At 34.5% G+C, this 12536-nt stretch overlaps 2 protein-coding genes across 3 annotated transcripts; one reads left to right on the top strand and one right to left on the bottom strand.

Moving 5' to 3' along the window:
* Positions 1–2901: 2901 nt before the first annotated feature.
* Positions 2902–8600, top strand: LOC106715231 (putative ammonium transporter 2). Its single transcript, XM_014508467.2, has 12 exons — positions 2902–3209; positions 3736–3822; positions 3901–4099; positions 4198–4343; positions 4604–4767; positions 6130–6215; positions 6319–6401; positions 6772–6921; positions 7128–7205; positions 7521–7699; positions 7975–8094; positions 8181–8600. Exons 1-12 carry the CDS (start codon positions 3056–3058, stop codon positions 8598–8600), a joined length of 1866 nt encoding a protein of 621 aa, XP_014363953.2. The 5' UTR covers positions 2902–3055.
* A 526-nt stretch (positions 8601–9126) lies between these two features.
* LOC106715233 (origin recognition complex subunit 4) lies at positions 9127–12316 on the bottom strand. Of its 2 annotated transcripts, none has more exons than XM_014508470.2 (7): positions 12017–12316; positions 11532–11657; positions 11223–11445; positions 10698–10913; positions 10218–10456; positions 9652–9860; positions 9127–9417 (listed from the first exon to the last, which is right to left on the bottom strand). In XM_014508470.2, exons 1-7 carry the CDS (start codon positions 12224–12226, stop codon positions 9141–9143), a joined length of 1500 nt encoding a protein of 499 aa, XP_014363956.2. In that variant the 5' UTR covers positions 12227–12316; the 3' UTR covers positions 9127–9140. The 2 variants fall into 2 exon arrangements, with proteins under 2 accessions (XP_014363956.2, XP_045538487.1); XM_045682531.1 differs by having other exon boundaries at positions 10218–10453.
* Positions 12317–12536: the final 220 nt, after the last annotated feature.

Below are 12536 nucleotides of genomic sequence, written 5' to 3'. Positions count from 1 at the left end.
ATTGCAGTTTCTGACATTGTAATCAGACTAATTTTGTACATCTAACGACATCTATTACCAAATAGACGCAATCTCAAAAACGCCACCTAGGGGCGAATAGTTGTTATGCATCTTGACTCAGTCTTCTAAATGTTAAGGTATTCCAACAGATGCTGCTGAAATAAGTTATTTATTAAAAACGTATTTAAGGCAGGTAACAATGTTCTTTTAATTATAAAGCATATTAACAAATTATTATCTTAGACTATAAAGCTACTGAAATTTTCAAACTAAAATGGATATTTCATTTAAAAATTGAAAAACCTTTCAGGGTTTTTTTAGTCATGAATGTCATTTTAAACAATTTACAAAAGGCTAATGTTGCTTCAGTTGGAACATTTGTTTACTTGTTTGAAAAAAAAAATTGATGTGAATTTTTCCTTCGCATTTTTTCATAAGCTCCATCAAATTCAAATATTTTAATCTCCATGTCAGCGAAGTACAATCCAGCCAAAGAATATTTTACTGAGACATGTTATTTATATATGTAAAGTCAAATAAAAATGTGTTATCAACACAGTTTAGCACTAATTAGACACAATGTCACGAGTATTCAATGTTAACTCCTACAAGGTCACCTTAAAACTGCGAGATTAACTCCCAACAAATACGATTCAGTTGTACTCAAGGGAAACATGTACTTACATACGATATGTTTATAACGTCAAAATTTATATGAGATCTTACTACATAAAGATTTTATATGCTTATAAGTGCCTTCCACTTAGCGTTGCCAGGCGGCCGAAAAAACCCGGACATAGGTAGGCTTTTTGATTGCGTGTCCGGCCAAAATATACGGTTTTCCGGCATTTTACATTTCCCAAAAGAGTGTACCTATTAATACAGAGACAAAATCCTAAATAATATAGGGTGTCCGACCTTTCTACCCAATTGTCCGGCCAAACTGGCTGGTCTGTCCGGCTAGTAGCTTTGGCGACCTGGCAACCCTACCTGCACTTAATCTTACTAGTCCTTACTAATATTACAAATGAAAATGTTTGGATGTATGTATGGATGGATGGATCCTGAACGGCTCAACAGATCCCGTTTAGATTTGACATAGATGTAGATCATATTCTGAAAGAACAAATAGGCTAATAAGTTTTTTCCTCCGCGCGGACGGAGTCGTTGTCGATAGCTAGTTAAATATAGGAATATAAAAAGAAAAACGAATCAATGTCGAAATGTCCCAATCTACAACTGAAAAGGTCGACAAATCAAAACCGTATAAGTAGAACCTTTTGTGTTAATGACTAAAAAAAAATTATGGTCAGATATGTAACATGTTTTTCATCTCCATGCGAAGTCGGGGCGTATGACTTATCTCATATAAAATTATCGTGTCACGATGTTAGTTACCATACTCCTCCAAAACTGCTTGAACGATTTTTATGAAATTTTATAGGCATATTCTGTAGGTCTGAGAATCAGCTACTTTTTTTGGTTTTTGCATTAAGTTTTTTTAACTGCGGACGGGGACGTGGGCGACAGCTAGTTACATATAAATATGTCGTGTAATAATATATATTTTGATTACTCTATTTCTGCGAGTTCCTTGTATGCATTCTAAATCTAATCTGTAGTACGGAACTTGAATTAAATTTAAGACAAGCGGCAATACTTTAATCGTCTTTAGAAGGGGGTTAATATACTGATCTATTGAAATACGAATAAGCAATCTTATTAAAGTCACTTGTTAAGACTGCTTGGGCAATGGATATTAAACCCACCTAATGTTAAACTGTTTTGTAGACAGTCGAATTGTAGTTGTATGTAATCGACAAAGTGTGTCAAAATGTATAGGAAAAATACGTGACATATCGAAAGCTATTGTCACTTCCATACATTTTTGACTTTTACGATCAGCGACTTCGCTTATAGAATGTTACTTTGTCTAGCCCCCAAGGTGTGTATATATATACAAATGGACATGTTAATACTTGGTTAAATAGTACTTTAGGCTATATTAGCTCATATTTTGAAAGACATGGCAACAAAAACGTGCCGTGGCGTTGGTGTGTGTGAAACTTGATCCCCTGGAGCGAACCCGACTAGCCGAGGTTAATCTGTGCACACAAGCTTTACATGTGGATAGGAGCTATGCTAGCTGCTAGAGTCCTCGAGCTGTGTAAAGTGTTGTGAGATGCTCCTCCTACAAGCACAATATACAAAATGGACTATTGTAATAACTGTACACATCAATCATATGACAAAAATCAAAATAACTAACTCATTTTCACAAAATAAAAAAATACAGACTAAAGGGCCTAATGAGTTATTAGTCAAAAAAACGCGTTTACAGCATACAAAATATTTAAAAAATAGTGTCCGACCGTGCTAGTCTCGGCGGCGGCGAAAAAAATACTTGATTAAATAAAACTCTTTCAAGTATTATAAATAGGTATGAATAATGTGCTTTATATGTTTGTTATTTGCTGCTTACACCTATACTGTAACTTTTATAAGTGATTTTGCTATCGTTCATCGAGTAGAACGTAAGCAAGCTATTCTTAATTGAAGAAATATAAAAGATGAAAACCACTTGACATTTTCGATTAAAAAAAATCACTAAAGTCGGTATCTTATTTGTCTTCTAACCCAATTAAGGATTTGGATCACGAATACACCTTAAAAATAAAACTGTTTTTCAATGTAATCATCGACAAATTACGCGCCAACCCTGACTTCAGGCTATAAGACGACTGTTGACAATGACTGACGTTTCATTCGAAGCGACTTTTTCAGAGGGAAAACATCGCTACGTTCAATTTGCAAATTTAAAAATGTACAGGTCGTATTGAGTTTTTTTATTTTTATAAAAGGCATTGTTTAAGATGTAATTTTACTTAATTATAAATTACTATTATGCCACACAATAATAAAAACAAACTGGTATTTAAACAAACCTTCAGGATGTGCAATTAGATTTAAAAAAATTTAGTGCATGCGTGGCTTCCGTGTAATATTTTTTTAATTATAACGTTGTTTGAGATAAAAAAAGAGATAATAACGAAGGATGGAAGCAAACTGGACATTATTCCCGCGCATCGGGCTCCGGTCCCCAAACTTAACAAACACCACCGTAAGTCTTCAGGAGAGTTTCGAAATCGATCTTGAAGATACCAACTGGATTTTGACATCCTCCTTTATTATATTCACAATGCAGACTGGTAAGTAACAAATTAAATTATAAATTTATTCTGTTGTATGTTTTTTAAATATCTCACGGAAAATCTTAATTTTCCTCATAAGTAAAAAGGTCGAGTATAAGTTTTATCATGTGAATCGTAAAAATGTTATAAAATAAAATTAGGGCTAAATATGTTAAATTTTGAATATCTAAAATTAGTATAAAGTACATGCCCCAATACTTATTGCCTACATCCAATTAAAGTCTGTCAAGCTGTACCTGTACGAGATTCGCATCCAAAATAAAATACTTAGAATTCCAAATATTGACTTGGCCAAAATATATTATCGTCATAAAATTTGATGACATTATTCACGGCAAATCTTTGTCGTTTGAATAAATATTTTTTTTTTACTTTAATTAAAATTCAAGATTAGTTGGACCCATTGATCGTTACGAGTTACGAGTAATAAAATCAGTAGTAATACAACATAAAAAAAACTACTCTACTAAGATTTTCCAGTATGATCGCCTTAAAGATTTTAGCAATGTTATCTTTGTTTTAGGTTTTGGTATGTTGGAATCAGGATGTGTCTCTATCAAAAACGAAGCTAACATCATGATGAAGAATTTGGCAGACATCTCCCTCGGCGGTTTGTTTTATATTTATTTTGTTGAAGTTTTATTTATTGTAGCCTGTTTTTATTTTATTTTTTTGCTTCAAAATTCAGGTTTAACGTATTGGATCTTCGGTTACGGTTTGTCGTTCGGTCAGGGGACGTGGTCTAACCCGTTTGTTGGAGTGGGTGATTTCCTGCTTGATCCTCCAGTCGGTGATGCGCTCATGGGCCCGGTGTTTGCGTCATTTCTCTTCCAATTGTCTTTCGCAACTACCGCCACGACTATTGTCAGCGGTGCTATGGCTGAAAGGTATATATTACTTTTAAATGTTAACAAAATACACCATTTCATTACCAATAATAGTGTAAAAATTGTGAGTCCGAATGTTTGTCAAATATGTGTTTAAGATGCAACTTCAAAGCGTACTGCGTGTTCTCACTGCTGAACACAATCGTGTACTGCGTGCCTGCGGGCTGGGTGTGGGGCGAACATGGCTTCCTGAACAAGCTTGGCGCCGTCGACATCGCCGGCTCCGGGCCCGTACATCTTATTGGTACCTAACTACATTTCCGACACAATTAAAATACCCATCTCTCATCCTTTAGCCAGCCTTTATTTATCATATCACCATTCTGAATAATATAAGTTCGTATTGGTCGTTCAATACCGCCATTGCAACTTACTTTTGCGAAATAAATTTGCTTTCCCCTTTTAACTATACTCGAAACAACGAAGTAGTCTTTAATTGGTAACTAAGAAAGACAACTTCAAGACTCTGAGTGGGTCAGTAATATTTTAATATGTATTTCATAGGAGGCTCATCAGCATTTGCATCGGCTCTGATGTTAGGACCACGACTGGGGAGGTATGCGCGCGGCACTGCGCCCCTGCCAATGGGCAATCCCGTCAACGCTGTGATGGGCACGTTTGTCCTCTGGTGGGGCTGGCTGGCCTTTAATTCTGGAAGCACTTACGGGGTAAGCTTGCATTTTCTTATCTAAAATCTCTACAAACCGCAATTGGCAACAGGTCAGTAATCGATAGTAGGTAGTGTCATAGCCTCCTTATTCTCTGACTAGCTGTCGATCGCGACTCTGTCCGCGCGGCATTAAAAAAAACTTTATACGTAGCCTATGTGTTCTTTCAACTATGTTCTACATCTGTACCAAATTTCATCAAGAACCGTTGAGCCGTTCCGGAGATACCTTCAAACAAACATCCATCAATCCATTCATCTATAAGATTGTTGTCTCTTAAACTAAACAAAGCAATGGCAGTTATATCTTTAACCAAACATTCATTTAAATTGGAAACGTTTTTATATCATATTTTATATTGATGCAGAGCATTTTCATTTCATTTACATTTATATATTTCATTACATTGGTTTGTCATGATTTATTACTAACGTGCAAGGTAAATGGTTGTCATTACCTGAAAATACATCTAATTTTAAAATCGCGTCGTTTACGACCAATCAAACTGAAATGAGCGCATTAGTAGCTCATGTAAATAGCGCTGTTTAAATACTAATTGGTCGTTAAGTCCTTTTATTATGCTTCCACTTTACTTACCTGTCTTTTCTACTTCAGAGGTCTCAGAGGAAAAGCGTTTGGATTTATTTTAATGTATGTTAATTATACAATATTGAGTTTTCAATATTTAACGTCACCTTAACCTTCAAAAACCTTTAGTTAAATTAGACTGTTTTTATATTGGCACAAAAGGATTATTTTCACGTACATCATTTCGAAGTAATATAAATATATTTCTGTTACTGAAAGCTTTTAGAATGGACCCGGTCTTTCGTAATACAAAAACTAATAATTTATATTTATAAATTTATTATAATATTAAGATAATTATAAAATAACGAGTCCTTTACTTGACTTGCGACAGAATTATATGCAGATTCCCGTAAAAACCAGTTCCGAAGTGGTTTGTATTGGACGAAGAGGAAACATCATAGTTATTGTATCATGAATCTTATAACTGTGAGGCCATTGTGTCCTCGCGTGACTCTTTATCCTTAAATTTCGAAATCTTTTGCATTACATCTTTATTTAAACAGCATTCCCTATAAATCAGTGGTTAATAAAACATAGCATTAACTTTCAGAGTACAGGTTTCTTTGAAATCATACGAAAGTCAATTTGCGAAATCAAATAGAGATTTGTATATCTTATTCAAACTTTGATCGTTAAATTCGGATGTTTACTAATAAATAGGCATTGAAGTGTAGAAATTTGATTTGTAAAAAGTCGAGCTGTGGTAAAAAATAAAAATTTAAAGGAATAATAATAGATTTGTTCCAACAAAGAGACGTTTTGTATGTGTAGGTAAGTGGAGCGAAGTGGCAGTACGCAGCTAGAGCAGCAGTTATGACGATGATGGGCTCTTTTGGAGGCGGATGCTTCGGAATATTGTTAGTTACATTAATTTTACCTTCTTATAAACATTTTCATCTAGAAATCTTTTTTCTTCTTCTAACTTTTCCTCAAATATTGTTAAGATTTAATTTATTTCAGTTATACAATGATCAAAAACAAAGGGAGAGCAGAGGTTATGGAAATGATCAATAGTGTACTGGGCGCGCTGGTTTCTGTCACTGGTAAGAACTTAATGCACTAAGTGAAGATTTTATATGAAAAATTTATACTTATTAAACATTTGAGTGCGGTAATTAAGGTACATTCCTGATATTCCTAAAAAAGTGAGAATCCCAACACCGAAACATAGATACGTCAAATTCATGGCGGCCATTATAATATGATTCCACTTTTTCAATTATTATATGAAAATTTTAAATATAAAATTAATCGATCAATTTTAAATAAGAGTATCTAATGTTATATAGATATCCGAATAAAGTTTTTTATCAAGAATATTTTGGAATTGACGAGTTTTTACCTTAATGTACACTTTGTCTATGGTTTTGGATTTAGATTGGAACCCGGTGTAGTTATGTGATCATATTCCAGCGGGATGTTTCCTCTACCGTGCTTGGGAATCCCTGGTGATCGGCATGATAGGTGCGGCCATCGCCAACGGCAGCGCCATACTGTTCGACAAGATGCGTGTCGACGACCCCGTCAGTGCATCCGCGGTGCACGGCGCCTGTGGACTTTGGGGTACACTTCGTCTTTTTTTTATAAAAAGGCGCATAAAGGCCATGTTTTCTCCCTTTCCCCCTCATTTAAAGGTAAGCCATTCCGTGGAAACGGTGACGAAACACCCGGCATTTAATTTGGCACATTACAGACAACTGTACTCTTATGGCCCACGTGCCAACTCAAGCTCATATTTCGTTGCAAGTAGTATAATTTTTTTCTGACAGGGGTGTTAGCTGTTGGACTCTTTGCTGATAATCCTATTCCCATGGAAACGACCAATGGCCGATCAGGTTTATTTAAAGGTATGTTTTAATTTTAATTATAGATACACTCACTACCACAATCAGCCATTCATTGATTAGTTAAATTGTCTCTATGAGTACTAAATCTTCTCTGTCTTAGACTTCTCGACTCTCTTAGACTAAATCCGCCCTAAGGGGACCACTTAATAGATTTAGAGTGCAGTAGTCTTTTATTTGGAACCGTAGTATCTCTGTTTAGCCAAAGAAAATAAGAAGGATGACGATATGTTTTATACAGGGATTTTGGTCTCAGAAACCAACGATAAGTGTGGCAGTTAGTAATTTGAAATGTTGATTATTTATATTTTGTTATAGGCGGCGGCTGGTACCTGCTGGGCGTGCAGGCACTGACTGGGGTGTGTCTAACAGCGTGGGGCGCGTTGGTGACCATGGCACTGCTGTGGCTCATCGACCGCGTCTTGCCCATCCGCATGGACCCTTACAACGAGCTGCTCGGAGCAGACCTCACCGAGCACAGGATACGACACGGACAGGTCTATTGCTCACATGATAACTGTTTACCATTACTCATTCCATTTGTATAGATTTCGCATACTAAGATCTTTCGCAATGTATAAGTCCTGAATAAGCTACTCGGAACTTATTAGTTAATGAAGTCTTCGTTTAAGAGATCTAAAGATCGCTGTAGAAGTGAAAATCATGATTTAGATCATATGCGAAATCCCTTGGTTATTAAACGATTCGTTGGAGTAAAACACCACACCAACCACTAAGCAAATGTTTTTCTAACCACATAATATGATTATAGGCAGGAGTTTCCCGAGCTGTTTCAGCACTACGTCCTTTCCATAGATCCAGCAGTATAGAGGAAGTTGGCAATATCGGTGTCAACACTGGTCACAGCCTTATTGTTGATAAATTACAGGAGGTTTGTAATTTCTTATCATTCATACAAGTGCTTTAATATAATGATTGTCTCTTTTCTTTCCTTATAATCATTTTTGCATTATACAGGCGAAAAGGAAAAATAAAACCAGTCCAACGCCCACATTACAAAATTACACAAACAATGCCTTTGAAACCGATAATATCGGACAGACGTTTAAAAATAATGGAATATTGAACAAACGCCCTGGCAACCCTGAGAACGACCTCCACCGTGCTCTAGACAATATGGCGCAAGAGATAAACGACGCGAAACCTAAAAAAGGAAACGAAAAGAAAGGTCAAGAGGAAAAAACTAATGTGATACGGTTAGTACCGGAAGATATAAAAGGTAAGAAGTTCAAGGATCTGTCGGTGACCGAACTTGAAGAATTGGGTGAAATCAACGCGAGTCAAGATCGATTCAGACATCGATATACGGAAGATGACTATCGAGACGATATATCTAGAAGTAATACTGCTAATGTTAATATAAAATGGATAGATTAGTTCATAAATGTCGCTAATTTGTCCTAATTAATTAATTTATAAGAGTTAATTAAATAAATTTGTTATTGAGACTATTCCTCTACTTTAAGTAAGGACCAAGTAATGAGAATGTGTTGCCATATTTACAAATCATTAGAATTTTCCAAGGTGGGAAAATTAAGTTTAAAAAAAGATTTACACAATATGCCAGTCATCATCAGCTCACTGTCCCCACTTACGAGCTCGGAGTCTACCCTAAGTCAGGGATGACTAAGCCATAATCAACCATGCTGGCCAAGTGCGGGTTGGTTGACTTTACACATATCATTGAATTTCTTCGCAGATATGTGCAGGTTGCATCACGATGTTCTCCTTCACCGTAAGAAAAGAACACCGGATAAATGTACATATGTACATAGAAAAACAGTTGTACATGGGGGAATTCAAACCCAGGACCTGCAGATTACAAGTCAAGTGCTTAACCACTAATCCATCGACCCTCCATATACATATATCAAGTTAAATAATAAACAATGCCAAATTCTTAAATTATCTTTATATTTAAAAAATTTCATTATTAAACCAAAAGCTAATTTCTGTGGGCAAAGATTTCGATGTTTTGACAGCCTCTTTAAGGTCATGTTCAGGTACAGCGAGAGTATAAAGTTTATATTCCTTCTGAACACCACTGGTTGTGGTATCTCCGGTACAGTAGATAGAGTCTGTGCTCCTCACCGGCATTATCACTTCTAACTCTTGAAGATGCTCAAACGCCTTCAGTATCACCGGTCTGGGTACTGTTTGTGTTGACGAATTTTTATCAACGAATTTTTTGTACCTACAAAAAATTAATAACATAACTAATTTAATGAAACATATTTATATAAACTTTAATACATTCCTGAAATAAAGTTTACTACATATTATGAGAGACTGTTGTCATACTATTGTACCGGTATTGACATTAAGCGGTATCTTAATGTAGATTAACTGTCCCTTAGTCGTAGATTAGTGACTAAGGCAGATACAATATAAAAGAAATCATATGAAATAATATAAATGACATACTTACCTATGTAAAACCATTTCAAAATTCATCGGTTGACCATCAAATATCTCCATGCCCTGTTTCATGGCGATAACCAGAGACAACTCTAGAATGGACAATGATTGCAACACCTTCACTCTGTGCTCCGGGCCCACGGTGTTGTCTATAGTTGTTACGAAACCCGCAACATCTATATGGGGACTCGTTTCGTTCAAGCGTGATACAACTTGAAACTGAGAAAAAAATTATTAATTTAAAAAAAACATTATTTTCAATTACTTTCAACAATTATTTCAAATTAATTAATTATTTCATTATATTAATATTACTACTACGTAGTAGGAGTAGGGGCTTTGGTTTCAACAATTCTACATCTAGTGCGTTCTTTGCATGAGAGTAGGTCATGGACCCCTCCAACCAACTCACCAAAGAACCCCTCTATGTAGCTGGTTTTATCCGGGGCGATCTCGGAGAGCTGAGATAATGTTACTTACACAAAAGTAATGATTTATTATTACAATGTCCGATTAAAAAAAATATACAATTGAGTTGTATAAAAAACAGCCATAAATAATGTATAAAGTACTCACCAAAATATTTCTAAATATCTGCTCATTGACTGTAACATAACATAACTTTTCCAAAGCATTAACAATATCTTTACTTTCCAACAAGCTTAAAATATGTGAGTTCCAATATACAAGGGAGTTTTCATCAAATTCTTGAAACTTTTTCGGGTCTACCCTACATCGTGTCAACACTTTAGCTGGTACTGCATATTGTATTGTATCATCATTCAATTCTACCTCCATTTCTTCTTCAGTTACTGCTAAATAAAAGGTATGTTTTTTAAATTAGGTATTAAATCAACTATTACTATGCACTTCAACTGCAGTTACACATATTGTCATCGAATGTGGGGACATTTGCTTTGAAAAAACAGAGAACAATATCTGTCAATACGAAACCTACAGGTACTTAACATAACCAGTGCCACTACAATTTTTACATATTACAGTGAAAATTAAAGCATAATTGAATGCATTCAATGCGTCAAAACACCAACTTACTTGCAGATTTTCTTCGACCTCCTCTTTTCTTTTTTGTTGTACCTCCACATTTCCTTGTCAAACACAATGGCACACTGAGTAACTGAATTAATCGTACTTTATAATTGTCTACAGATTTTATATTGTCATTAGGAAATATGAAGATGTGTCGATGAGAGAAACGAGATTTGACACGCTTTTCCAACATTTCCATAACATCCAAACGATTTGTTATACCTGTATATACAAAACACATATATATTTTCATAAATTTATTTCCAATACTAGAAATTTTTGCATTTCACCAAAATATTATCCTCAGTCAATGCTCTGTTTCTCTCTCAAAGGTGTGCCTTTTTCTTCAATAGATGATTTGGGAAAATATTTTAATGGCAATTGGGATTGAATCTTTTTAAATCAAGGTGAACAAAAATAATTAACAGAAAATAACATCAATATTGTGAAAAGCAGAAATAAATGTGCAAGAGTTTCGCCTAATTTTAAAAACTTCTAACAATCAGAAAATAAAATATTTACAAAGCTTACCTAAAACACACATAGGTGCCTGTTTATTGTGTGTGATATCAAATAAATTATACAATAATGTCTGTGTCCTTCCACTGTGGCAGAATAGATCAAACTCCTCTAATATAAAAACCATACTCTTGCAGCTACGGTCAGCCCCACTCTGCAGGCAGCTTAATAAAAAACTAAGGTTCTCAGCAAAAGTACCAAAGACACGATCACCTACTGCATTTTCTAGTTGCATCTTAAATCACAAATTAAACATTTTAATTACAAATTAAACAAAAAGTAACTAGTTTTAATAATTATTTATTAATCAGACTACAATACCTGTGCTGTTATAGACTTCAAGGCAATCTTATCATCCTGATGCAAAAGACCATTGAGTTTGACTATCAGACAATCATTTTCTAAGTCTAATTCACTCTCTAATTGCTCAAGAACAGAGTTAATTAACTAAAATTATAGAAAAAAATTATACAAATAAAGTTGCCTAATATGTAAATCTAAGTAAATAACTATTCAAAGTAATAATGATCAAGTTACCACTAAGCTTTTACTGATAATAGTTCATTATTTTTAAAGAAAGCTCTCCTATAAAGACTTAACGTAACCGGATCTTCCACAAAGTAGTTTGAGCAGTAAACATTCACTTTACTCGATTTTACGTTTGAAAATAAAACATCGTAAATATAACTTATAGCAAGAAAAAGTAGCATTCAACTTTTAAAATCAACGTCGTTCTTGTAAAGAGCGAAATAGAACTTGATCGAATACAGTATTTAACTAAAACTTTATTTAAATGTTCAACTCACGGTTGTTTTACCGCAACCTCTAGGTCCTATTATTAAAGCAGAATGTGATTCTCCGTGTGAAACAACCCTTTTAATCAAATCATATACATGATTTCTTTCTAATTCGTGGTCTTGAAATTGTACATTATCTTCCAAAATTTTTATTTTTAAATACTTTCGAATTACTTTTATTTTTAGAGCAAGCGGTTCGGCATCATATGTCTCACACATTTCGAAAACAACAAAACGAGAACTAATAACTATTAAATTAGAAATTTAAATTGAAAGCAGTTTAAAAATATGCACCACTTACAAGATAAACACAACCAAAAAAATTCGCGCGCTTTTGTATTTGCCTGGCAATGTCAAATGTCATCAATGGTTTTTTTTAATTCGAATGTCAGGGGTATACACAACTTAAACTCGTCATAGACAATAGCTGAAATGCTAGAATTAACTTGGAGATTCACAAATAAATAAATAAAAAATATGATAAAAATATATGCTGCTTGTAATTTATTTTCAATATTTTATAAGTTAG

Source organism: Papilio machaon, chromosome 19, assembly GCF_912999745.1.
Source record: "Papilio machaon chromosome 19, ilPapMach1.1, whole genome shotgun sequence".
In the NCBI taxonomy this organism is placed as follows: domain Eukaryota; kingdom Metazoa; phylum Arthropoda; class Insecta; order Lepidoptera; family Papilionidae; genus Papilio; species Papilio machaon.
The sequence above is the reverse complement of the archived record's forward strand: the minus strand, read 5'-3'. Positions and strand labels throughout refer to the sequence as shown.

Excerpts from the sequence above, each read along its gene's own strand:
- LOC106715231 (XM_014508467.2), top strand. The coding sequence starts at position 3,056 with ATGGAAGCAAACTGGACATTATTCCCGCGCATCGGGCTCCGGTCCCCA. Across the intron at positions 4,344-4,603 it reads CGGGCCCGTACATCTTATTG|GAGGCTCATCAGCATTTGCA; the intron begins GTACCTAACTAC and ends TGTATTTCATAG. Across the intron at positions 6,402-6,771 it reads CGCGCTGGTTTCTGTCACTG|CGGGATGTTTCCTCTACCGT; the intron begins GTAAGAACTTAA and ends ATCATATTCCAG.
- LOC106715233 (XM_014508470.2), bottom strand. The coding sequence starts at position 12,226 with ATGTGTGAGACATATGATGCCGAACCGCTTGCTCTAAAAATAAAAGTA. Across the intron at positions 11,446-11,531 it reads TGAAGTCTATAACAGCACAG|ATGCAACTAGAAAATGCAGT; the intron begins GTATTGTAGTCT and ends TTGTGATTTAAG. Across the intron at positions 10,457-10,697 it reads AGGTCGAAGAAAATCTGCAA|CAGTAACTGAAGAAGAAATG; the intron begins GTAAGTTGGTGT and ends CCTTTTATTTAG.